The sequence below is a fragment of the Rattus norvegicus genome, chromosome 8 (genome assembly GCF_021556685.1).
Source record: "Rattus norvegicus strain SHRSP/BbbUtx chromosome 8, alternate assembly SHRSP_T2T, whole genome shotgun sequence".
In the NCBI taxonomy this organism is placed as follows: domain Eukaryota; kingdom Metazoa; phylum Chordata; class Mammalia; order Rodentia; family Muridae; genus Rattus; species Rattus norvegicus.
The window spans coordinates 92,460,031-92,487,535 of NC_141541.1; the positions used below are offsets into that span (position 1 = coordinate 92,460,031).

General features: G+C 43.0%; 1 protein-coding gene across 1 annotated transcript; it reads right to left on the reverse strand.

Moving 5' to 3' along the window:
• Positions 1-126: 126 nt before the first annotated feature.
• On the reverse strand, positions 127-26,639 carry Elovl4 (ELOVL fatty acid elongase 4). Its single transcript, NM_001191796.1, is given in 6 exon segments — positions 127-871; positions 3,148-3,275; positions 4,525-4,696; positions 7,804-7,884; positions 9,609-9,796; positions 26,540-26,639. Coding segments are annotated over 6 exon segments (945 nt in total). The 3' UTR covers positions 127-595.
• Between the last annotated feature and the right edge of the window lie 866 nt (positions 26,640-27,505).

The following is a 27,505-nucleotide window of genomic DNA, read 5'->3' on the forward strand; positions in this document are numbered from 1 at the left end:
TCATCATCATCATCATCATCATCATCAAGCCTTTATGAATCTACTGAGATTTTTCAGAGCTTTCAAATTTAATTACAGCCAAAAGGGAATATTCTGGCTTAGAGGAGGAGAGGTTTGACCACAAGGGTTAGTAAATGGATCCAAATTCGAATGTATTTTCTTGTTCTGTCTCTGAACAAGAAAATGTCAGGTAACTGATTTGCAACCAGTAGGAAACTAGTGATTTAGGGAAAAAAAATTTTTTTTCATAAAACTGTGTTCTGTGATCATCTAAAATTCAGACTGAGGAAAGAGTAAATGGAAGATAGGTGAAATTTCCACCCACTGCACAGGTGAGCGAACAGGAGGAGAGGCTCCAAGGTCACGTTGGGATTGCTTTGGTCTGGACAACATGAAGGCTAATAAAAAAATGTTTAAAATAAAAACTTCATAAATAAAACATCTAGGAACCGTATATTGAAAGGTTTACTCAGTCTGAAGGTGCACAGACCCTATCTGCCTTTCTCCCCACCCCAGATCCTCTGCTTCTGTTGCCCCTGAACTTTTAAATGACACAGGAGTTTCCTCACTGTCACCGGTTAAGGCCCAGTTCGATTTACTCTCCTTTTGGCTTCCCGTTCTTCTGGGGTTTCCCGTTTTCTAACACAAGCTGCTTCTCTGACTTGTTCACACCGTTCGCTGAGATGCCATTCGTGGCCGTCTTTCCGGTTTTTGACTTCTTGGGCTCATTGTATGTCCGAGTGTAGAAGTTGAGGAAGAGGAAGATGAAGCTGATGGCATAGGCGATCAGAGCCCAGTGCATCCACTTGGGGAAGGGGCAGTCGGTGTAGAGAGACAGTGCTGTGTGCCCAATGGTCACATGGAACTGAACCTGAAAAACAAAAGTAGAGGTGGAGGGAACACGTGATCAGAGCAGGAAGTGACTTCTAACAGCATCACAGTCTCCTACAGGGCTGACAGGGGCCCGAGCTGTGCTCTACGGTTGGAAAGGGTAAGCATCTCGGCCTCTTTCTCTCTCTGAGATCGCAGCTCAAACACCACCTGCTCAGCATGGGCATTCTGTGGATTCGCACAGATCCGGCACCCATCACCGGGCCTCTGTGTTTTGTTTGTAAAGTGGTGTGACAGCTATCTGAAGCTGACTCCTGTATCTGCTGCCACTTCCACTGTAGTTTCTGGAGGCAGGGCTCTGCCTGGCTTACTGGCCATTCCAGAGTCTCCAGCATAGAATTTGGACATTTGAATGCTCGCTGAAGGGCATCCAAGGACAGGGAGCCAATGGACAGGGGCGAACGATAAAGCAATAGTATTTATAGGGTCTTTTGCTTCCTTTTTTTTTTTTAAACTTAAGCTCTCACCAAGAAGCTACTACACTCACTATATGCTTTTTTATTTCATCTTTAGGCAGGAACACAAAATAACGGGGTTCCCTGACATTCTCATCATGTTCATCACTGTAATTGGCCCAACACCTCCCCACACACTGCTCTCCTTCCCCGTCCTGTTCTCATTCCAAATAAAGCACATTCACCCTAAAAATGAACCCAAGCTCACTCTCTCCTGCAGGTAAGACACAGACAAGTCTGCATCTGAGTGAACATCGTTCTTTAAAAACTTATTATCCAATTAAAATCAATAAATGCAAAAAGAATCACCTCCAATTTTATGAACTCCCGGGAAGAGAAAATTCAAAACACAGAAATGTTTGAAGAATAAACTTAAGTTCTAGTGTACTAGTCACTGGGTGGTCTGAGACACAGAATTACAAATTCTGTAGCATTAGCAAGGGTGAACTTTTTGTAAGACTCATATTATTTAAGTGTTTGGAGGAAGTCTGACTCAGAAATTCAAGTTCAGCATCCTGTCTGTAATGGGCAACTATAGGTTCTTTGAGAAAGACGGCATTATCCTTATATTTATTTCACTAAATATTAAGATAATTTGTTCCACACACTTCAGTTTATATTAACTTTTATAATTCCCATGGCAAAAAGCCAAATTTGTAGAACTTGTAATTTCACAATGGCTCTTAGAACCTGTACCACTGAAAAAGGGTGTGTTGTGTATAGGGTGTAGTTGAGCATGATGTAGCTCACAGACAGCCTGAGGGCAAACCCTGACGAAAGAGACTGAATACTTTATAGGATTTGGGTCACCTCTTCACGTTCTTGGGACCACCTAGGTCTCAGTGTGAGGAAAACGTTCTACAAACTATTATCACAAGCTTCCACGGTGCTGCAAGAAGTTTCTTTTCTGATGAATCCTTCACACCCAACATTCCCCAAAGTCTGTGGTTCCTGTTTGGTTAGGCAGCTATGTGGCAACTCAGAGCACAGATGGTATTTCTAAATGCGATCCCACTGATAAAAATGATGTGTGCACTATGATTAAAGCATATTAGAATACGTTCTGAAGCCTGGAAATGAGGTACCAGCGTGGATTTGCATGTTTGGTTTGATTATAGGCTACACCCAAGCTCTGTACGGTGCTTTGATGAATGCACTGGTGTGTAATGAGAAGCCCTACAGAGAGGAGCTCCTGAGAACTGTCTGCCTGGAACTCTGGGAGTTCAAATCCTTGGCTCTGCTGTTCAAGCACAGAGTGTTACCCAACTAGAAAGAGTACTCCTTCTTGCATTCAATTCCTTCCCCCACCCTTCCCCTTTCTTGGCTTTGTCCTTCCTTTGCTACATGTATGTGGTCTGTTAACAAGAATCAAAACATGGGAAAACTGGAAATTTAAGTAAGAACAAGAAGAGAGAATAAAATAGTAAGGTAGAAAAAAATAGTCACTCACAGAAAGTATTTTTCTAGTCATATATGAGTCCATGTACTTTGTGGCATAGCTACAGTTTAACCATTCTTTCCACAGCTGGTTTTACAGGCTTCCTCTCAAAGGGACAGGTTCTCAATCCAGTCTTTAAGGGCTTTATAAACCAAGTGACCATGACCAGTCCACCCATGAGTGTTCAGGTTGAACCGAGCCAGTCTTGACACTGTACCTTGCTTATAAACTTAATTTTGTGATGGAGAACCACCTAAAACAACTTGGCACGTTACAAATAATTAATACCACATATTTTTAGTATTTTGATTTTTTTTCTGCCAACAACCGGAAGTAACTTTTCAATGAAAACATTTGACGCACCAGCTGCAGCATGGTCAGGTACCGCTTCCACCAAAGATATTTCTGGATCCAGGGGCCGAATGCAGTCAGCCCATAGTAGGAGTACATGATCACATGGATGAAAGAATTCATCTGGGCCCCGAAAAATGCTGTCAAGAAATAAGAGGCAATTTCGAGGAAACTATTATGGTTCATCGAAGGCGCTGAGATTAAAGAGCGATCCCACTGATAGAAAGGATGTGTACACTGTGATTAAAGCATATTAGAATACTTTCTCCATCGCTTTCTACTGAATTTACATCACATGCTACACATTCTACTTTAGCCCCAAAGAGAAGCCAAAGTCTCTCAAATTAAGCTTGATATTTTTTACAATTTAGGTTAGAGGGGTCCTTTTAAAAGCATACAAATAGAAATGTGAATTGCTAAACTGCAAAGGGTTTTTGAAGCGGTAAATTGTTAAAGGCGGGACTCCAGCGAGCTTCAGCAAACAACGTACAATGGCTGCTGCCTTCCTCTTCCCCGTATTTTAATGCTACCTACCAAGTCCTTGGAAGGAGGCTCGGGTGCTTCCAAGGGTTTATGTGTATTACATTATCGCCTCTGGAGACACTAATGTGCACACCAGGGGTAAGTAACACTCACTTCTTAGGCTTCAACATGGTTTTAAACACAACAGCATTATATACTCTGAGTGACCAATTCTTTTAGTCTATACAGCAATGGCCCACTCAGTCGAATTCAACAGCACTCCTTCTCTTTAGAATACTAATTAAGGAGTGTGTACAGCAATGCATTTCGTCATGATGTGAGCTGAGGGTCAGTTTAGATGTTTCACTTTAAGGTTACTAGCAAGTGTTCAGTGTGAAATGTGTACACTGTCAATAGTCGCACAAATCCCCAGGAAAGGGTTGTTTCCAGCTCAGCCTGCACACATCACCCCTAGTCTACAGCCACCTGAGAGACTAGAGCAACTCTCTGCCCAGCTGTGACTTCTGAGCCTCTTTAGTACTAAGGAGGCTGTGTAAAAGTTCATTTAAATGGGAAGCAATGGGGTTACCCAGGGTCTGTGTCACAGCAGGGATAAGCTGAGGGCTTGGACTGAACCTGAGGCGTTGTATCTCAGTTTCTATCAGATCAGAACTGTCCATCAGCTCCTTTTCCCACTCAAGCAAGTACTGTTTTCTGGTGTTTAGGCTTAGTGGTTTATGTCCACCTTGGGGACAAGTCTTTAGGTGTCCAATGATTGAAAAGCTGAAGTTTTTAAGAAGAGGGATGAACAGGAAGGGAGAGGATTAACCAGGAAAGCAAGCTTAATGACACACACAGTAGGTGAATCTACCTCCCCACAAGTGCTTGGGGTGGGGGGAGGTTCAGGCAGACGTGTGGGTCTCTCACCTTGGCCTCCTGCCACCCACTTGATTCCAATCCACCACAGTGTGAACATGGTGCAGTGATGGTACACGTGAAGGAAAGACACCTGGTTGTTTTTCTTCCTCAGGATAAAAAACACTGTGTCCAAATACTCGACTCCTTTCGATACAAAGTACCACCACAAGGCAGCAGCTATCTGTAAGGGGAAGGAAAGTCACACTATAAAACGAAATCACACCGAGGTGTGGGCTTCTACTCTGTTGAAAACTGCAGAGCACAGCACACAAAACGTACAAGGCTTGCAATCGTTCTTCTGCTAGGTAGGTTTGAGACCTAACTGTGTACCCATCAGAAAACAAACCCAAAGCTTTCGCTGCTTACAGCCAGGCAGTATCCAGCTTCTAAGCACTGTACACGTGTCACACTGCTATGCTTTGCAGATTGTAGAGAAAACAACGTATCTTTGGGTATTTTAGCTGTTTCCTACAGACCCTATGTTTACATAACAGCTAGTCTAACATTTTTCCCCACTTTCCTTTAACTGTACAAAAGGTAGCTAATCCCTGTAGCCTGTGTTAGTATAGTCTTTAAAATGATCAATTCGAAAACAACTATTTCCTAGGTCACAAATATAATCCTGTTTACACAAGTAAGTCTTTTCTCGGGCTCTAATTAAGACACCAGATGGTACAAAACGATTATGTGACTTGCTGGGGGATTAAGGATTCAAGAAGAGGTGACCTCTGAATATGTTTTAAATCACTCTGCAAGGATATGACCATAACAATGACCAAAATGTAACCTCTGTATAGATTTCTGGTAATAATTGTGGATAAAACTAAAAATTAAATCAGTGCATAACTGAAGTATATTAATAAACCTTTCTAAGACAGAAGGCTAAGATCCTGTCCTCATTTTATACCCACATCTGAGTATGAGTATTTGCTCATGTTTTGGCTTTTGCTTCTGAAAAACAATTTTTTTTTTTAAGTGCCGGAATCATTACCAGGGCTTCATGGCAATGTGAAGTTCTTAATTTGTTATTGTCACTTCTAGAATCAGACATCAATGAATAAGTATTCCCTAACATTACAATTTTTTTCTTTCTTTTTTTTTTTTTTTTTTTTTTTTTTGGAGCTGGGGACCGAACCCAGGGCCTTGCGCTTGCTAGGCAAGCGCTCTACCACTGAGCTAAACCCCCAATTCCCTAACATTACAATTTTAAAACAGAGGAAGAAAAGGACACAGTCCAGAAACAAAATAAACTCTTGTATTTATCAGCCGGTAGGCACTTACACAGTCTGGGCAGCATTGTTATGGGCCACAGAATGAGCTGAAAAGCTGCTTGACACAGTTTAGTCTACCCACAGTAACTGATGCCCACGGTTTCGTGGCTGTAAGATAAAGTAACTCTCCATTTTAGCATGGTAAACTGTAGGAGGAAAGAGATGAGGCCGTTTTTCCTCCATGGGGACCTCTAAGCTAGCCCAGTTCATATGTAATGACTTTTCTACTTAGTCTGTAAACTGCACTAGCTATCTGTGAATAGGATACATCAAAACGAGGGGTCACACTTTGGAACATTCAATGCACACAAGAAAGGAATCTGAGTACAAGGCTCATTTCACCAAGTTCACTCTTAGATGGGCGAGGTGGGTAGAGGGAGGACCCCAATCTGCTCAGCTACAAGATATTTGGGGGGCAGGGAGTGCCGGGTGTGTTTTCACAATAGCTTTTTTTTTAACTGAAAGAGTGTTGTTGAATGCAGTTGACTGAGTGGGATATCCCCTCATCAAAGTGGGTGAAGTCTGAGTGTATCAGCAGTGGATTCACAATCAGCAGGGTGGTAACATTGAGGCTTTATCCTAATAATATGAGCATACTGCCTGACCCAGGGTGCTTCCTAAGTGTACTCCTGAGAGAAGGTCAAGTACAGCCTTTCTCCTTTCCCACCTTCGACAGGGGGCCAGCTCTTCACTGAGGAGAATCTTTGGCAATAGAGTTAATATATTCTGAGTCTGAATGAAGCAACCTTGCTCTGTCTCTCAGCCACACCCTGGGCTTTACTTTAACTGTTTCCTGACAGGCTGACGACCTGCCTTCCAGACCACACCAAAACGTGAGCTCTTTGCAGGCAGAGACTTAATCTGTCTTCTTGCTCCTATGGTCCAGGCCCTGATACTATATGCATACAAAGGCAGGCTACACACACGTGCAGCGGGCAAATGGAGTCAAGCAACAGCGTGGCTGGGAAATGATCTGGACATGACGTCCTAAGTATATTAGAACAATTTGGTTACAGTCCCTAAAATTCGTGCTACAACATTATTTTCCCAATGCATGCTATTACATACATATAGCATTATCACACACATATATAAAACAGATACATGGGACACACAAAGCACACATATGTATGTAAACTGGGTTTGTTGTGTATAGGAGTCACAGATTTAAGAGTTCACTAAATGGGTAACAATTTGCTATTCCTTCCACTTAAATGATAATTTTACTGATATAGATGACTGGGGAAAATGGAGCCTTATATTGTTTATATTGTTTTTTACAAATTTAATAAAAACCAATTTCATACCCATATGAGTTATCTTGTGCCTTCCTAAGTATTACATAATTAAAATGTTTTCCACAAATAAGTTAGCTTTCTTTTGAAGTTTCTATTTTTGTCACAAAAGTTTAAAAACAAACTTGGAGACACAGTCTCATGATGTAGCACTAGACTGGCATGGAATTTGCTAAAGGGCTGGGTTGGCCTTGAATTCAGAGATCTGTCTGCCTCTTCATCCCTAGTGCTAGAATTAAAGGCATGTACTATCACGCCTGATAAAAATAAAAATATCAAATAATGCATGACGTGTTTGTGTGTGTGTGTGTGTGTGTGTGTGTGTGTGTGTGTGTGTGTCTTTCTTTTTGAGGCAGGGTTTCTCTGTGTAGCCTGTCCTGGAACTCACTCTGTAGACCAGGCTGGCCTCAGATTCAGAGATCTGCCTGTCTCTGCCTCCTAACTGCTAGGATTAAAGGTGTGAGCCACCGCCTCTCCACTTATATGGCCTATTTTAAAGTACTGAATAGTAGCAATTCCATCATGCTCATTCTTTCAACACCCAATAAAAAAGCACACTGGAGGTATAAAGCCAGATTTCCCAATTATGTATTTTAAAGGCAAACAGAGCTTTCTCTTCCACACTCAACACATGCTAATCCCATACAACACTGTATTTTTTATGGCCTGAGAGCCTGTGAAGTTAAACTGTAGTCATCAACGACTTTCACTGGCATACTCACCCTGACTTCATTAACGTCATTAGAATAATCCACTGACTGGCAAATATAGCTGTATCCTGCGTTGTATGATCCCATGAATAGCTGGGGACAAAAGGATTAACATTTGGAGTAAAGGTTTAGAAAACACAGCATTGAAAACAGTAAATCTGACTCACAATTGTTTCAAGTGTTGTGAAAGCAGTTATTTTCTTTAAAAACATTTCAAGTGCACTAAACATTTTCAAGTTTTTTTCTTGTTCTTTTGTAGAGCTGAGGGTCAAACTAAGGACTTCACATACGGGTCAAACGCTGTACGACTGCATTTGAGACAGGGTTTCTCATTTCCAGCCCTGAACTGACATGCAATGTTCTAAAATCCTTTGTGTGATAGCTTTACTATAATTTTATTTTATTTTTTTTCTTTTTTTCAGAGCTGGGGACCGAACCCAGGGCCTTGCGCTTGCCTAGCGCTCTACCACTGAGCTAAATCCCCAACCCCATACTATAATTTTAATAAAGGCTAAATAAAAAGCAAGCATACTCTTTTTCACCAAGACATCAACTAATCAAATACATATTTTCCATTATGTAGATAGTAGCTTATTAGTTCCTATAATTAAACTTGCATAGGCAAGATGTTACATCTTTAGCATAATTCACCATTGGAAAGATACATTTAACGTTTCTAAACTACTGTGGATGCTAGTTCTATATAATGCCAACTCAGTCAAAGAGGAATTTTTACAGCAGCTGTGCTTGCTAGATTTTTGCCAATTTGATACAAGCTAAGTCATTTGGGAAGAAGGAATGTCAATTCAGAAAATACCCCTACCAGAAAGCCCTGTGAGTAAGCATGTAGGGCACTTTCATGACTGATGGTTGGCGTTGGAGGGTCCGCTCGCTGTGGATGGGGCCACCCCTGGGCAGTATGTAGCTCTGAGCAAGCTACCAGAGAGCGAGTCAGGAAGCAATGTTCCTCTGTGGCTTCTGCCTCAGTTCCTGCCTCCAGGTTCCTGCCTTTAGTTCCTGCCCTGACTTCCCTTTACCTGGATTGCTACCTGGGAGTGTAAGAGATAAAACTCTTTGGATTCTGAGCTGAAAGTTGTCCTGCCTTGACTGATTTATATCTTGATCTAAGGTGGTGTGTAACCGTCAAACAAGAGCATTTGTGAAGTTGAGCGTCTTTAGGTTAAGTTGTCATTGGGAAGCTTCTCTAAAGAAGGGTTCATTTACTCAGTACCCCTGGTTAGCCATCAGCACATATGGAATTTTACTAAGTCTCTCAGGAAGAAATTCCTTAGACTTTAGCCACTTGAAAGGACCTTGCCAATTCCAGCCTTCAGGATTTTCTTTCAAAATACCCTGGAGAATTTGCTGATGTCCAGAAAATTCTGATGATTAAGTAGCCACACCTGCATAACAGCCAACTCCTTTCAGCTCCCGCACACAATACGGCAAATTACATAAGATGGTTTAATGTGAAACTCACACTTACAAGTGTTTTGATCAGGTTGTCAGGCCTGAAACTGATGAAGAAGGGTTCTGGGTAGCTCTTGTGGCTCACTAAATGTCAAATATGTGCAAACATCCTAGAAACACGCCTCTCTCACCTCTAATAACAGCCTTCCATACTTGGCAGGTATAGTCCCATGACAAACCAGTTACTAACGCTATAGTGAAAATTCATTCTATGCTTGCCTCAAAGTCTCATCTAAACAGCCCTCCTACACTCCATGGAAGGCTGCAAGGGTAGATTCAATTCATGGGGTCTCATTTTTAAATTATTTCCAACAACCCTGGAGGATTACTAAAGTTAATAAACATACCTCTCTGAAGATGAAAAGGTTAAGCAAAACCATGCCAAAATTATAGATTATGAGCACTAAGCGCATTTGAAACGGCTCTCGGTCTTTCATCCACTTCGGCCCCAGCCACACGAACAGGAGATAGAGTGTGCTTATGCTTAGTGTTGGCCATGGAGACTGCATCAGCGGCCAGTCTTCTACACGTTTATCTATGGAGAGAATCAAACGACATGCCATTTACTGAGCAGTGCACATCTTACAAAACAAAATTCTCTTAGGAATTCAAATGTCCTAATTCTATAATTAGACTAAGTGCAAATCATTGTCCCCAGGAAAATACATGGCATATAAAACAAATATGGGCATAGCTGGGTCCTACAGGGATTGATGGAAAATCAATTCTTTACTTAGATTACACGGTGTGTTTTATAGAGAATTAAAGAAACAACAACAGGAAATGCACTAAAAATATGGAAGATAACTTGAGTTGAAAGTGAAGACCTCATAACATAAGAATAATTATTTAAAAAACCACTAATCTTCTGCACTAAGCCAATGAAATTTAACAGGCAGTGTGGCAAGTGTGGCAGTGTAGAAGTGTGGCACTGTGCTTTGCACCCACCACTAGGCACAGATCGCACTGATGAGGTTTGGGGCAATGAAAGCCATGAGATAGAATAGGTCTAGAGATAAGAGTTACCATTCAATCATACATGAGGAATTAAGGTAATGTCGTTATGATTTTAATTTCTCTCAAACAGTAGCCCTATTCAAGATGGGCTTGCTGCTTTTCCCATTGATAATGTGTTATCAATCTTATTATTGATGAAAAACAAATTTTATGCTTAACTTCACTTATTCATATATGTGTAAATACATATAGAACAAATAATTTCATTTAAAGTAAATTGACTGCATACAATATTTAAATATACAACCATCAATTAGTCTTATAATGTAATATAACATTGATTAGAAAAGAAATGATAATGAATTGATAGATTAAGAAAATCTATATCTAAAGTATATTAAGGTTAAAGTTTACATCTCTCGTGTTAAACAGAATTTCAATTTTTATAATCAAATATCTGTTTTATCTTTTATAATCAAATATCTACTTTTGGTGATACAAAACACATTTAACATTCTATTTTTGGCACAGTTTATTTGTAAAATAAAGGAAAAAAGTCTTTTAGCCAGTTTCTAGAATCCATCCTAAGTGAATGTAATATATTGTTAATTACAGTAACCTCAATTAAAATGTACTTGTTTATTACAACTATATATGCAAAACGGTTCTGAATTAGATAATTATTAAATACTGTTTTAAAATACACTAATCAGGTGGGGGTGTGGCTCAGAGGTACATATGCATGCACATCTGTACATATGCATAAACACACATTCGTCTATTTCTATATACTGTCAGTTGAAAATAAGACACAAGAAAGCATTAGGTTTCATGAGATAATCTTTCAAGTCAGGAAGTACCATATTTACTAGAGTTTCAATGAAATAAGTTGATCAAAAGGTGAGAGGGGTAGGGGGGCATTCAGGCAGAAAGACTGTTTGAGGCCAATCTCCTACCCTGCCTCAATAGAACAAAGAAGAGGATATTCTCCTCTAGGGTCCGGCTGGATATGCATAGTTCTCACCACTTATCAAAAAACAAAAAAAAAAACAAAAAACAAAAAACAAAAAAACCAAAAAACTTTTCTTTGCCATAGACAGAGGCCATTGTGGAAAACCACAACAGATAAAAAAGTAGAGTTGTAGAGCCCAGTCTCAAATATACAACACCCAAGACTCAGGAATCATTGCAGAAGGGAGTAGAAAATAGTAAAAGCCATGAGATGATGTCTCTTAGAAATGTCAGAAGCAATATCCATTAAGTCTCACCAATATGGCGGCCTAAAGATGACTCGAACAAAGATGAAACCCAGAGACATAAGAATATGGACTTGGGGAAATCCATGAGGTCTGAATACTACACAAAGAACTCTAGATAGCTATGGGATGCTGAGAGTAGAAGAAATAGCCTTCCCCAGGGAAGAGCACATGAATTGGTTACTCAAATGGTCAGCCCTGAAAACATAGTACAGGGAATATACCCCCCTACACACACACACACACACACACACACACACACACACACACACACACACATTGCTGCTCCCACCACCACCAATTAAAGAAAATGATATGATGGTGAATTTGAAGGACAGAGAGAGGAGAGTACAAGGGACAGTTTGGAGGGAGAAGAGTAAAAAGAGAAATTATACAAGTGTATATAATCTTAAGAAAATAAAAAATATGTATTTTTAAAAAGGGGGACGAGATATCATTAAGAACATACATGGGAACAGGAAAAACTTCAATCGGATTTTATTTCCTACTTTACAAAGGAGGCCTACTGTTCACGATAACTGTGATTACATTGGTCAAATCACATTCAACCAGACTTAAATTAAAAAATAAGAGACTTAAACCATGTTGACTTGTGCTGACATTTGTCAAAGGGCACATGACTGTCATGGCTGTGTGGGGCTTAGAAGACATGTCATCCTTCAGTGATAATTGTCTTCCTATAAACATGTCTCCCTGACAGAAGCCACCATATAAAACACAAGATGCTTATCAACGTAGGTCTTCCCTGATGTAGACAGATTCCAGGAGCTTAAGGTCTTGTTCTAGGTCACAGCAGAGTTGCTCCAGGGTCTTCCTGGCCTACCACACGGAGGTCAAGAGCCAATGCATTATTAATGGGATAGTCAGCCTCACAGAAAGGAAAATGATCTCTGCTGTAAAGAGATCTTAATGTCTAAGATCCTGGATTCTGTCTCACCTTTTATCTCACCACACGAAAGATTCCTATTGACTTCAAAGAAGTTCCAAGTAGCAAGGACAAAAAGAAAAATTAGAACGACAGGTTCAGGGGCTGGAGGGAAGGCTAGGTGAGTAAAATCCTTGCCATGCAAGTATGAGGACCTGAGTCTGATCCCTAGAGTTCATGTAAAACTGGGAGTGGCTGTGCACGCTTTATCACCCAAGTGCTGGAGAGGCAGACATAGGAGGACCCCTGGAACTTGCTGGACAGCCAATCTAGCCCCATCCAAGAGACTCAAGCTCAAAAAAACCAGGTGTCACGCAATTAAGAAAGACACCCAGAATCAACCTCTTGTCTACTACACAGACATACACACACACACACACACACACACACACACACACACACACACACACAAACACACACACACACATGTATATGAATACATATACACACATTAGCTTATACAAATACAAAACAAAGAAAACCAGGCACCAAAATTAGCCAGAAATTAAGAGTAAACAATGTATTCCTTCAGTATTTTTGAGACAAAGCTAAGGGGTCTTACTCTGTTGTCCAGTCTGGGCTTGAACATTTGAGTTCAGGTTGATGCCTCTGCCTCAGCCTCCCAAACAGTGGTAGAACTATGTCTAGCTTGCAGTGCTAGTGGTACACTGTCTCATTCTCTCATTCAGCGATGACATTTAAGAGGACTATCAAGGACAGGCAGGGGAAGACACAGTGAGAAGCTGAAGGCTCTACAATTATCAAGCACTAAGGGAGGCTGAGACCCAGTTAAGAAGCCAGAGGACAAGAAGAAATAATGGAGTATACAGGATGCAGTCGGTGAATGACAGCTCCAGCACTGGTCCTGCCATGGTGCACAGGATGCTACAGCACAGCCCCCTATATTTCCTTCATCTACAAATAGGGGAGGGGAGGTGGTGAACCAGATTCGTGATTCTCCACTGAATAAGACAGCAGCAAGCTCCAGGAGTGGTTGGCAGGCTGCAGCCATTTCCAGGAATGCTGCACTGTCTGTGTGTCTGGGATTCTCCATACTCCTCCACATTACATTATAAATAAGTGTGTGCACTTTGTTTGGGTTTGGTTTTTCCTTTGAGACAGCAGGATTCTTGTTCCTCAACATCTTGGATTTGGAATGACAGGCACGGGTGTCTTCAAGCCTCTTCCTTAAAGGTTACAATGGTTTATATCTGTAACTTAGTTACTGTTTCAAGACGCCCAGGGCAAGCTGGACCAATCTGCTTCTAGGTGTCAGCTTGGACAATAACCACATTTTACCTATACTAAAAATTCATACGTAGTTACTCAAATGTTAACTGTAAAAAAAATAAAGGGGGTATGTCCATCTGAAGTGGATACTTATTTATTTACTGAGACAGTGTCTCACGATGTATCCCTTGCTAGCCTGGAACTCCCTATGCATAACACAATGGCCTTGAACTCAAGGAGATCTATCTGCCTCTACCTTCCCAGTGCTAGAATTATAGATGTGTGTCAACACAGCCAGCAGGTGAGCTTTCACACACCAGGGACACATTTTTGTTTCTAACTTCATTTGTACCTTATGATATGCAGCACTGAAGCCAACAACTTTACCTTTGTGAGTGTGTGTGTGTGTGTGTGTGTGTGTGTGTGTCTGTGTATACATACATTCATGCACAGATCACTTGGTCACTGACATATCAAAGTTTATCATTTATAGGAGGGAAGGACAGACTTGAAAACTCATCTACTCTGCTGCAGGATAAGAGTCTAAACTGAGCAAGAGGACAGGAAAGTGGACAGAACATGGCTTAACTACAGGCATCTGAACTTCTACTCCAGGAAAAGGGAATATGCCAGGCAGGCAGAGAAGTCCTGCTTCAGAGAAGAGAATTAGAGAAACTGACCCAGAGCTCCTTTTGCTGTTTGACAAGAATCTGGTAGCAGTGAAGGATAGGCTGCAAGGGAAGGGGATTGTTGGGAAGCATGGACACCATGACGGGTCCATCTATACTAGAGAATAAGGAGGAGGTGCTATTTAATGCCCTGATTCCCAGGCCCATCCCATGATCTGAACTGACACCTCTCCAGCTGGGCCCAACTGGACTATGATGCTTCTTGGCTCTATGATGCATGAGGTGATGGAATCTCAGGCTCCAGATGTTGCTCTGGATGGGAGACAACGGGGATATCTCAAGATAAAGAAGCACTATACAGGGGTTGGGGATTTAGCTCAGTGGTAGAGCACTTGCCTAGTAAGCGCAAGGCCCTGGGTTTGGTCCCCAGCTCCGAAAAAAAGAATTCCAGAATTCCAGCCATATTTATGGTCAGGAGGCAACTGGGAAAGTCAGGACAGTGTAGACTACACTAGCAAGAAGGCCCAGGAGAAAGTGAGCAGGAAATGTTTAAACATCCCTGTGTGATGTACCTAAGTGGTCCCTAGGTGAGGCAGCCAGGAGGCTCCCGGGATGCAGCACAACTGCCAGGCAGCAGACGTGAGACAGAAGCCATGAGAATCACACCAGATCACAAGCAAGTCAAGTGCACAGAATGGGGGGGGAAGCAAAAAGGTCTGTGCCTGGAGTTACACAGGGAGAGGAGGCAAAAGGACAGCAAATCGGTCTCAGAGGTAGGGAAGAGACAATAACCAGACACTGGAATCAACTGTGCCCTCCCTCCCTCTCTCCATCTATCTATCCCTCTGTCCCTTCCTTCTTTGTTTGAGGAACTCATTACCTTGAGAGTTGATAAGGGAAGATTTAATGAACTTCAGTGTTCCCAGCCCATAGGGATTCTATAAGTCCCTCCCTCCTTTTCAGTACACGCACATACATCATGCTGTGTGTGTGGAGGTCAGAGGACAACTCTGGGAAGTCAGTTCTCCCCTTCTACCTTTATACATGGGATCTGGGGGTTGAACTCGGGTTATCAGGCCTGCACCACAAGCCCCTTTACCTGCTGAGCCATCCTGCCCAGGCCTCGCTAGTTTAATTTTCAAATTATGTTGAAAGGCTATTTTCAAAATCATTTTTAAAGGCTACATAGAACAAAATGTAATAAAGAATGAAATACCACTAGTCCCATAGGTTTTAAGTAGCTCAGGTAATCTCTACTTCTAATGAAGCCTTGGGAAACTCTAATCGGCCTACTTTTTCTCTGAAAGGCTGAGCTAAAGGTTGTTCTTGTAGATCAGGATTTCCACCTGCCAAAATGAACTTTCTCTCTAGTAGAATTCCACTATCACATCCCAGAAGAAAACATTAGTAAAATTAAACTGTTTTAGACTATCTAGATTCCTAGAATAGATGGACCCAGGTCTGCAGGAAGAAACGAGTCATGGGTGATGGATGATGCCCTGGGAAGGCTCACAGAACATGTGGACAAAAGATAAGACTCACATCAAGAACTGGATCCCAGGGTATGGCACACACCCATAGTCCCAGCTAATCACGATGCTGAGGCAAGAAAAATGACACATTCCCTGCCCACCTGGATGGCAGAAGCAACATAGGGGTTGGGGGAAGGAGTGCTGGGTCATGGGTATGTACCTCCAGGCTTGGCCCGTTACTTGGTTTATAATAATAACTTAAATCCATTTAACACTTCTGCTTTTTCTACAGTATTAAACAAAGGAAAGTAGCAATACTCCCTTTATTCCTTTCTATTAAAGTGTGGTCTACATACCGGTGAAGTGTCATCATCTGGGACTGGTGGGCACAGAATCTCTCTTACCTGGAGCATTACCTCAGAATCCTCATCCCGCCAAGACCACCCCAGATGTCTTTGAGTCGGCCCCTGACTCTACCTGGAGGAACCAGCCACTTTCTCTCTGCTTCTAACAACACTCTCATCTGTGTGATCTGCCATTATGAAAAGAAAACCACAAGTCTAAGGACCACTAGCCAGACCAACCTTGGGAGTTTAGGTCAGAACTATGTCCTCAGTGGAGTGGGAGCCATCTGACTTGGACTCTGTTGCCTGTCTTTGGATCCCTTTCCACTAGCTTGGCTGCCTTGTCTGGCCTCAGTGGCAGAGGACGTGCTTAGTCCTGATGTGACTTGATGTCCCAGGGCAGGTTGGTACGTGGGGGGGAGGGGGCTCCCCTTCTCTGAGGAGAACTGGAGGGGAAGGGAAATGGAGCAGGAAGGTGGGACTGGGAGGAAAGGAAGGGGCTGAAGTCGAGATGTAATGAATAAATTAATTAAAAAATAAATACGTAAATAAATGAAAAGGGGGGTAGGATGAGTGTCTGACAGCCTCAGAGTATTTCAAACTGGTTTACTAACCCAGTTATGTAGCAGTCACCCAAGGGAGAGGGGAGGTAAAGTGAAGAGAGAAAAATACTTTGGTAGTGAGTCTAAACAGAGATCGTAGTAAAGGTTAAAGGGGAGGAAAAGCACGCAGCTGCCTGCAGAATACAGAAAAGGTTAAGTATGGATGCTGCAAAGGATAAAACCAAAGACTGTTGGGAGATCAAATCAGTGTGAGATACATGCTACTTTGAGTTCTGACTTGGGAGGAAAAGTAATTTGCTCTCAAGAAGAAGATAACCATGGCACACAACTCAAAGAGCGTAAGAATTAAATAAATGTGACGACAGTCAAAGCCCTGGCTACAGCGCCTGGAACTCCGTCAGCATCAGTGATAAAGGAATGGCAGCCAATGCTGCACGACAGAAGGGAAGCTGTGTGGTTCTACGCCTTTCCCCGTCTCTAGACAGTTAAAAAGTACCTAACTTGAAGGAATGCTATGAAGGATGAAGACACAGGGATTAAGGAACACTACTGTAGCCTCACAGAGTCCTTAGGGGCGGCAGCAGGCACTTCATGGACGGCAGTGAGGGTCATAAGTTGCCCGGGATGCCTGACTCATAGTTTAAGGACCAGCGCATCATTTCAGCCAGTTCAAGAGAAATGGACACATGCAGTGGGGAAAACATTTGTATCGACAGAGCCATCTGGAAGATGGAAATGATACCATGTGTCCTACAAGTCAAGACCAGAAGGCAGGCAAGCAGTTTTCTCCTCTCCCTGTTTCATGAACTCTCCTTGTATGAGTCCAAACAACATGAGCATTGCCAATGATCTCAAAGCTTTAAGAAAATCACAGGGATGCGTCCTATTGTTAAAGGGCTTGTAGCATTTGTGTGTGGTGTGTGTGTGTGTGTGTGTGTGTGTGTGTGTGTGTGTGTGTGTGCGTGCGTGTGTGTGGATGTGCATGGGGTGGGGCACTTTGTCTTTAACGCTCCTATAAACTAAATACTCACTGGGCAGAGTGTTATCCCAACCTGAATTTTTACTAATTAACAGTAGCTGGTAGCACCTGTCTCACGCCATTTGGCAAGTAAGTTCATAATCACTTTGAACATAATAAATTAACATTTCTAACAATTCTATCTTATGGAAGACAATTGCATCTCAGGTTACATGTTTATATCTTAAATATATATGTCAGCATATAGATTTATTTAAGAAAATACCACTTTTCAGTTTCTTTTAAAAAACATGTATGCATGTTTTGCCTACATACATGTCTGTGCTGTCTCGCAGGAATAAGAATGTAGTAATGCTATGTAGGTGAGGTGGCAGTGAGAGAGATCAGCTAGAAAGATGCATAGGCGAGAGACCTGAAGACTTGTTTCCTGACTGGTGTGGGGATAAAATGAGCCTCAGGCTAGGAACGACACAGCACATTCCCTCACTTGTGTGAACCTCGGGGATTTGTAAGCAGAGAGAAGGAAATAAAATGTTCCAAGCCTGTCTTCTGGAGTACTGTAAAACTAAAGCAAAATGCAAAGCTAAAACTTTCTGGTCGGTTGGTGACACCCTGTATTCTCTTTACAAGGCCATTTTACATTAAGCTGAAAGACAAAAGAACCATTTGTTTCATGAACCAATACTGAAGAAAGGTCAAGTTTAGGAATGCCGTTATATTAATTTTATAGTATGTGGAGTTCTTCCTATGTTTTATTAGCCCATATTAATTATACATAATAATGGGTTTCATTTTGATTCCTTCATACATGCATGTGATACACTTTAATTGCAGCTCCCCATCCCCTTTCTGGTCCCTACTTCTCACTTCCATAGGTCTCCACCCCCTTGTCATAATGTCTTCTTCTTTGTTTTTTTGTTTCGGGTTATTTTGTTGTTGTTGTTGTTGTTTTGTGAGTGAACACAAATTTTCCTCAGTGTGAAACCTGGAGTTTATCACTGTAATTGTGTTAAGAACACATTGCTGGCACTAGCAAACACACTCAGAATGCTATGCACAGCCAATCTCCACAACTCGTGTCGCATTGCAAAACGGAAACTTCAAACCTCTTAAACACCAATTCCCCAGGCGGTTCGTTCTCTTTCCAGCCCTGCCAAACACAGTTTTAATTTCTGTTTCTATTAATTACTTTAGAAAGCCCATGTGAGTAAGATGACACATCTCTGTCCTGTTGTGTTGGAGTTCAGTGCCCCCTGGAGTCATCTGGATATGGTGCAAAAATTTCCTTGCAAACTGAAAAGTATTCTCCATGTTCCACCGTGTTGACTAGCTCATTCATTGGCGGACATGGCTCAGCTGTTTCTGCCTCTTGGCTATGGTGCAAAGCAACTATCAACAAGGAATGACTGATACGTGAGATGCATTAACACACACACACGTGAGATGCATTAATATACAGATGTGTGCCTGAGTCTATATTTGGTAAATAAAAATGAAAACAGAGACGTGGACTCCTTCAAATGCTCCCATTCAGAATCACAAAGGAGTGTCTGATTTCATCAGACAAACTGATTCCTTCAGAGGACTGATGAATCTTGTCATATAAACCCCAAGATACAAATAAAACATAAACAAATACCATACTAAGATATTTGCTTAGCAACGACAACCTTCTGAGGGAAAAAGACAGGAGGGTTTTTAAATAAATACAGTGACTCACTGAGGTACATACATCAAAATCATGTTAGCAGTTTAATAAATATCTTAAGCCATGATCTCCAAACTTGTTGGGAATTATCAAATAGAAAATATTTATCACTGAAAAGTTTAATAATGTTATAGAAAAGTAGGTGTTTTCCTAAAGAAAAAAATAAAAGTAATATTAAGTTTAGGCTTCTATTTAAGCTGCTGTTTTATGGAAGTGTGCTGAGCAGGCCACACAGAGGAGCTGCTGGTGGGCGGCCATGTACTGAGAGTTAAATTTTCATATAGTACAGGTAGCAAGGGGGCTGAAGAGATGGCCGCGGTGAGGAGCACTTGCTGCTCTTGTACAGGAACCAAGTTGATTCCCAGTGCTTAGGTGTGGTGGTTTGAATCTGCTTGGCCCAGAGAGTGGCACTATTAGGGGGTGTGGTCTTGTTAGAGGACGTGTGTCACGCTGGGGGTGAGCAATGAGACTCTCCCCCCTAGCCTCATGGGCGTCAGTCTCCTAGCGGCCTTCAGATGAAGATGTAGAACTCAGCTCCTCCTGCACCATGCCTGCCTGGATGCTGCCCTGCTCCCACTGTGATGATAATGGACTGAACCTCTGGACCTGTAAGCCAGCCCCAATTAAATGTTGTTCTTATAAAAGTTGCCTTGGTCATGGAGTCTTTTCACCACAATCAAAACCTAACTAAGATGTGTAGCTCACAACCATCTGTAACTCCGGCTCCAATGGCTCTGGTGCCCTCTCTAGCTTCCAAAGGTACACTTCATTCATCCACACACACGCACACACTACTCACACAAGTAACCCTTATAAAAAGACACGAAGAAATACTGATAACTTGCCCAGACTATGTAAGAAGCCATCTTTAGAAGCTGTACATCACATGATAGAATTACTAAGGAATTGAAATCATTTATACTTTTTCTGTTACTGCTGTTCTGTTTTTGGCAAGTTAGCTCACTTGTGGTTATTCAAGGCATACTGAGATAATTAAACAGCTCTGGTGATGGATGGTCACACGGTGCTGTTTCAGGCAATAGACCAGACTCTTTATCCTTCATTTCCCTATTCCTCTACATGGCTCTTGCAGAACAGGCAAGACCAGGCAAAACATGGCTAATAACAAGTGTACTATTTTTTACCAATGGGGAGGTACTAAGAAGGTGTTAGAAAACACTTAAATCATAAAAAAGATCTTCAAATTAATAACTGAAATATGTCATTGAAAGTGCTCTCTCTATTCAAAGAACAGAAGAGTAGCATCTATACAGAATTATAGGTCAAGCAGAGCATGGTGGCACATGCCTTTAATCCCAGTACTCAAGAGGCAGAGGCAGGCAGGTCTCTGTGAGTTCAAGACCAGCCTGGTCTACACAATAGAACCATGGATCCAGGAAGAACCTAAAGATTATTACATAATTCAATCCTCTGGATTTACAGGAAAACAATGTTGAGGACTGTTGGAGAAACCCCACACTCAGTAGCAGTGGCCTCATGACTGAAGCCAGGTCACCTGGTTCTCAGACCTTAAGTCTTTCCATCCTCTGTGTCCTACTACCCTCAATTTTCACATCACAATGTTTCTGCATGTATGAAAGACAAAAAGAGTGATTATATGACTTTGTACTTCTGCCATGAGCAACTAAATGATTTGATAGTTGATTCATTAGGTTTAGTGGGCACCAACTGAAATTATGACTGATAAACAAAATTTAAAAAAAAACTTTCTACAGGGCTAAAAAAACCACTCAATGGTAAAATGCTTACTTGGCATGGGTGGAGGCCTGAAGTTCAATCCCCCCACACACACATAACAAAAGGGGCTGGGGAACCTGTCTGCAATTTAGTGTCATCTAAAACTTTATTACCCCAAGACATCACTAATCAAAATTATGCAAGGTTATAGTGTGAGCACTCAGGAAACTGAGACAGGAGAATCGTAAGTTCAAGGACTGGATTACATCAGTGAGACTCTCTTTCAAAGCTGAAAACCAAAGCTAGAGTGAGGGAAACATCTCTTGCCACTTGCATAAGAGCAAGAGAGAGAGAGTCTCTTGGGCACGTTGAGGAGGAAACCATAAGATGATGAGGCAGATCATAATGATGGTTTATATAATTCACGACTAGGGTCATTTAAAAGAAAATGGCACAAAGCCAGTGATGGCTAAACACAATGCTTGATGTCGGAGGACCTGCAGTTGGGAAGCAAGGCTATATGGTATCTGGAGTGGTAGACAGAAGCAAATGAGCAAGGGAATACTGTAAGGAGAGAAAGGTAAGCAGGCATTGCTTTACTGGAGGGCCAGGAACTTACCCAGGCTGGCTAGAGCTGCAGGGAGAAGACTGTGGATAGAGGACTATTGGCTGAGCACACTAGGAAGCTAACCCAGAAACTATGTATCTGTTTCCAGAGTCTGAAAACTATGTATCTCCCACCTTTCTCTTTTCTAAGTGTCCAGACCCTTATGATTTTTAAATAATAAGAGACTCTGATGCAAAGCCTTGGTTCATTTTATATAGACAAAAGATTGTAGTATCTGGGGAAAACAGAGGCACAGAAAGTGAGAAAAGACACACTTCATTAAATAACTCTTCTCTGCCAGGATACATATGCAAGAGTAGTGGCTCAGGGGAAAACTCATACTCATGTAAAGTCATCCACGATATTTAGGATGTATGTAATATCATATGTAATAATATCATGTGACATCATTACTTACATGATTTAAGAAAATTAAAACAGTGAATTTTTAAAAGGATGAACAGGTACTTTGTCCCTTACAAGATCACAAAACCATTGTCAAAGACCTTTTTGATCTTAAAACCTATCTCGATAAGCAAACCACACCAGTCTACAAACTCTGTTTGCCACACTATTATCTGACCATGAGGGGTATGCTGCTATAAGACAAAGAGGGTAAGGGAGTATCAGCCATTGGTGTCCGAGGGCTTATGCTATCTCAAGTCAGACTGTAGGAGAGGAAAAATATCAACATAGCAACCCCCCTAAAGTTGTGTGGACTTCACAGAAGCTTCAGAGAGGGTGAGATGACATCAGTAACAACACTGACCATGGGAGGTTCTAGAAGCTCGCTATTCCCCCACACTTTTGTTTTTGTGCTAGAGTGTGCACCTGTAATCATGGTAGTGGGAGGTGAAAGGTAAAGACCTTGAGGTTAAGCCTTGGTACACAGTGAGCTTGATGTGTTTCACACATCAAGACCCTACCTCAAACCCTAACCCTTGAGAAAGGGGTGGGGGGAGGAGAGGGAGAGGGAGAGAGAGAGAACACTTGTTCTCTTACATATACATATTTCCCATCAAATCCAAACAAAACCTATTTTAGAAATGAACACAAACGAAAACTACACATTAACTATGTCAAATAAAATGAATATCAACATTCTGTACACCATTTAAAACCTGTCTTCCTCCCCTGCAGCCTGGTAAGTCATACGATAAACCTCTTCTGACTCCATCCAGCTTATTATAGTTGCATTAAGCATCCCCGCCCACAGCAGGTCCTAGTGACTCACTGGTCCTTTCGAAGTCCTGGTTTCCCCGGTTCAGTCCCCAGTTCAGCCCCTACTCCCTTTGCCATTGACACCTTTGCCCTAGTCTCCCATCAGCTCGCTCACTGCTGGGCTAAGAGACCTGTAGGAAATTGCTAAAATTATCAGAAAACAGAGCCAGTCAGTCTGCTGACTTCACAGCTCATGACTGACACACAGGGCTAAGACACTGAAGTGACAGTAGAGAAGGACTCTCCTGATTGTCCCCAGGCCCTCAAACCAGGATTGACTCCCTTAGACTCTGTGAACTTCGACCTAGTGACCTCCATCCCTGACCCGGATTGTGCCTGGCAAGTACATTATTGGACTAAAGAACTATACATAAGCTAAGTGCAGTTAACTTATACAAGACTGGCTTCTGAAGTATGTCATCATCATATAGGAGATGCCACCCTCCTGTACCTCTGGCCTTATCCTCTCTCCCTTCTGCCTCTTCCAAAGCAAACTCAAGAATCCAGATAACTCTGCTGTTTAAGTGCAAACTTCAATGACAGGACATGTAACCATGCTCCAGGAGGTAACCAAGTAGCCAGAAGAAAAGTGGTTGTAGTGGGTAAAGTAGTCAATGTAACATTTATGGGGTGGGGTGGGGCTATTTAAATGTGCCAGCTTAAATTTTTACATAAAGAGCCTAACTAGTTACTTTTTTAGTCTAATCACATTCACACAAAGTAAAATCAGAGAAGAAAAGAAAAAGCAAATTCAGGGGCCTCAGAGCTCCAACTCCAAGATGGGCAGCTAGAATGAAGTCTCACCTCAGTCCATGCTTCCTCCTGCCGGTAAAAGCATTAGTAACTTTCTTGTTGCAAGTGCTTGGTTTAAGAAAGTCAAATTTACTATTTTCTCTAAAAGTACAGTCTTTTAGATCTTAAATTTCAAAATGTAAAGTGTCAATGACACAATAAAAGTGACTTGATCTTGCGAACGCACAAATTTGTTATTTGAGAGAGAGAGAGAGAGAGAGAGAGAGAGAGAGAGATATGTTGAAAAGTCAGGTTTGTAGATCACTATGCCTTTGGCTGGAAGAGTTCGAAATTATATTTCGAAGCTATCTGTTTTAAGGCTAACTAAAAAAGTCTTAGGTTGTCAAATACACTCTACAACTACAAACCTGGAACCTTCTTATTAAGACGATCCAAAGTAGAATTACTTTACTTGTGCTCAGGTAGGAACTTCCAGGAGAGAAAAACCCAAGGAACTAGTAAAAGGAAGAAGGATCCGCATACACCTACAGCAAGGCACTCGGGCATGGCGCCTAGCTCAGCTTGCTTTTCCTGAATAATTGTATCCTTTCGTCACAACCATTTCCCAAGAGCACCTCTGTCTCCCACCCAGTTTTATTTTCCTCTTTCCAAACATCTGACTCACCCTCTTCTCTTCAGCATCGCTGAATAAACCTCCCTTTCTACTCTGGAGCCCCCCTTAGCCAGGCTTTCAATATTCAACGAAGAATGGGGTGCTCTCAGAAGAGGAGCAGTATGACCTGCCCCCCAGAAGGAACAAGAGCACACACGAGCATTAGGAGTGTGAGCACAGGAGCTCCAGAAGGCGCACCAGATGTGTTTAAAAAACAAGCAAACGAAATTGAACTATTCAACAGCGGTCCTCCTCATGCTGCAGCAGGGCCCAAACAGACTCTAGCCGCTGAGCCTCTGAGGGATTAAGAAGCAGTTCTGCCTGTACAAGGCAGCTCGGGGCAGAGGTGAGGGAGCAGTCTCAGGTTTCGTAAGTGGATAGTCAAGAGCATGGATGAATACCTTCCCACTGACCTGCTAGCAAGGGGTCACTTGAGTGTCCCCACGTCTACTCATTTCTCAAGCTTAGCCCATGATAGTATATTATTTTATAAGCCCCTCAAAAGTGTAGGCACAAGCGTGTGCATGTGTGAACACACAAAACTCCCAACTCTTTTTGCTGTCTTTCTCAGACTAATTTGGAAAGAATGAAGCACTACAGAAGGCTAATGTTCTAGCTCTGCTCTCAACTCTTCTTTCTTGAGGCTCAGGAGAGATGAGGACACTACAGAATGGGAAGGAGCCAAGAGAGACAGGACTGAGAACGCCTAGGTGTGGCTCTGGGTGCAAGGCAGCTGGAGGACCTCAACCGAGTCACCACCTGCCAGCCAGCTTGTCTGATGTTCAACTCCGTGCGGTTGTGTAAGGGGAAGCTCTGATGCAATGTTCAGAGCAGTATCACAGAGATGAAGGGAAGGGTGCTTCTTCCCCAGGGATTGCAGTATCAGTATGATAGCATTCAAGAAAAACTCAAGGAACAATCGTCCCAGGACAACTGCCTTTCAACCATCTCCAGCTACGAGGCTTGGGAACTACTGCCTCTCCTACGGTCAGATGTGAGATCTCCTGAGAAATATCGCGCTTTTTAAAAAAGTCAATGAAGCCTCCATGTTGAAAAGGCGTTTGTCTCATACAGAAACAATTCCAGCAAGCATTTTGTCCACGGCACATACATCAAATTTCAACTGAAATATATATATATATATATATATATATATATATATATATATATATATATCCACTGTCCACTGTCTCATTTGCCCTAGCAACAGAAACTACAAATGAAACTTTTCACTTCTAAAGACAGTTATCATAACTTATATTGTTAATATCCTCCTTTGCTAGAATACAGGGTCACACTGCAAACGGACAACAAAAATTTAAAGCCCCAAACCATCCCTAGGATCCTTTAAACTTAATGTTTAAGATGTAGGAAAGTTTTATAGGCAACAAAGCAAATGAAGAAATGTTAAAATGTGAACATTTATGTTACAATTACTTCCACTAGGAAAACTACCCAAGTCACCCAATGACAGCACTGCCCTGCAAACTTAACAGCTAAAGGGAAAGTTCGCCGATCTCAGCACGCTGTACTTATGCAAGCTTCTTGGCCAGCCTCTAGGTGCTGCTGCGGAGACCCCCTGCCCAACGACTGCCTTCCTTCCCCTCCCCCTGAGGGCACTGCACTGCGCAAAGCCCTCGCAGACAAGTCGCCTAACAGATTTTCTACTGGGGAGCCACAAATAAAACAAAACACAAAAAACTAACAACAACAACAACAAAACAAAAAAACTAACCTTCTTCAAGCAGCTAAATTATGCTGTTTTACTTTTCAGTCGAAATTATACTACAAAGAGGTTAGCTAAATGGAAGACGGTAAAGAGTAACCAATCTTTATCAAAGTCTTCATGGCAGCTGAAGTAGCGGAGAGACAGGTATAGTCGCAGCTCTCCTCCGCCTCCAGGCCTCTCTATCTCTCTACAAGGAGTACCAGTGCATAAGAGAATAGGCGAGCTCGGGAAATGCGGGAGTCAGGGCGGGGTGGATCCTTGGCTGCACTGGCAGCATCTGGTTAAGTCAGCTCCTGCATCCGCCGAGCTGAAGAGATGGGAGTATTGGGGGGGCAGGGAGGAGGACGTCTTAACGCTCGCATCCGATTAACCAGTGCACAGATGCTCTGCGGGGACCCGGGCGCCCCCAACAGCTTCAAGGCGCCGGGTAGGGGGCGCAGGGCCTTGCCTGGCGCTGAGGCCGGGGACTGGCGTCTGCGCCGTGGGCAACCCAAGGAGCAGCGAGAGGAGATGGATGAGGCCCCTCGCCTGTACCTGCAATGGACCAGGTCCAGCGGTAGAACTCCACGGTGTCGTTGAACGCCGTGGACACTGCGTTCAGGACGCTGCCGGGCTCTGAGTCCAGCAGCCCCATCGTGGCGCGGAGAGGTGCGAGCAGTGGCGAGAAGAGAGGCCCGGAGGGACGGTGGGCGACTGCGGCGGGGACCCTGATGGCAGCGGCGACTCCTCCTCCTCCAGGCGCCCCGACTGAGGATGCGGGCGGCGAGCAGTGGCGAGCAGCGGAGACAAGAAGCCCGAGGGTGGAGGAGGAGGAGGACCCGCCACGAGCGCCCAGCGCTGCTCCTCTCTGTCGCCGCGCGCTGCCGCAGCTCCAATCCCCTCGCCCGCATCACGTGGCCGCGCGGGGCGGGGCGCCGCCTCCTCTCGCCCGGGGCTCAGGGATGCTGCGGTCGCGAGTGGTGCCTGGCCTGCGCAGGCGCGCTAAGGCCAGCCCTGGGCTACCACCTGAGCCAAAGGAACGCCGCAGGGGGACACCTCGTACCCAGTCCACCTCCCCTCCCCTGTCCTCCTGCCCACGGTTACCTCTGCTCCACCGGATGCAACGTGGGAAACCGGACGGAAAACAGTGGGAGTTTGTGGGCAAAGATGAAGTAGGCGAAGCATTTCTGGTCCTTGCCTATCATTCACCCTCATCACTGGTGCTTTTGCTGTCTTCGCCTTTGGCACGTGCTTGTCACCCAGACAAGGAAACGCAGGTGGTTTCACTGTAAAAGAATGCCATTTGTCTTATGCAGCCGAAAAGTAGAGTAGTCCGTGGTCGCCTTATAAATAACATTAGCATGTAGTTAAATCCTTGTGAACAGTGTTGGGCTACTGGTAGTTCAGAGAACAGGGAGCCATAAGAATAGGTTAAAGAGTCAATCTGAAAGGGTGATGCTGAGGAGACAAAGGGCAATGCGAAAAGAGAGCCGTCCCTGTGAACAGTAACGGCAGCAATAA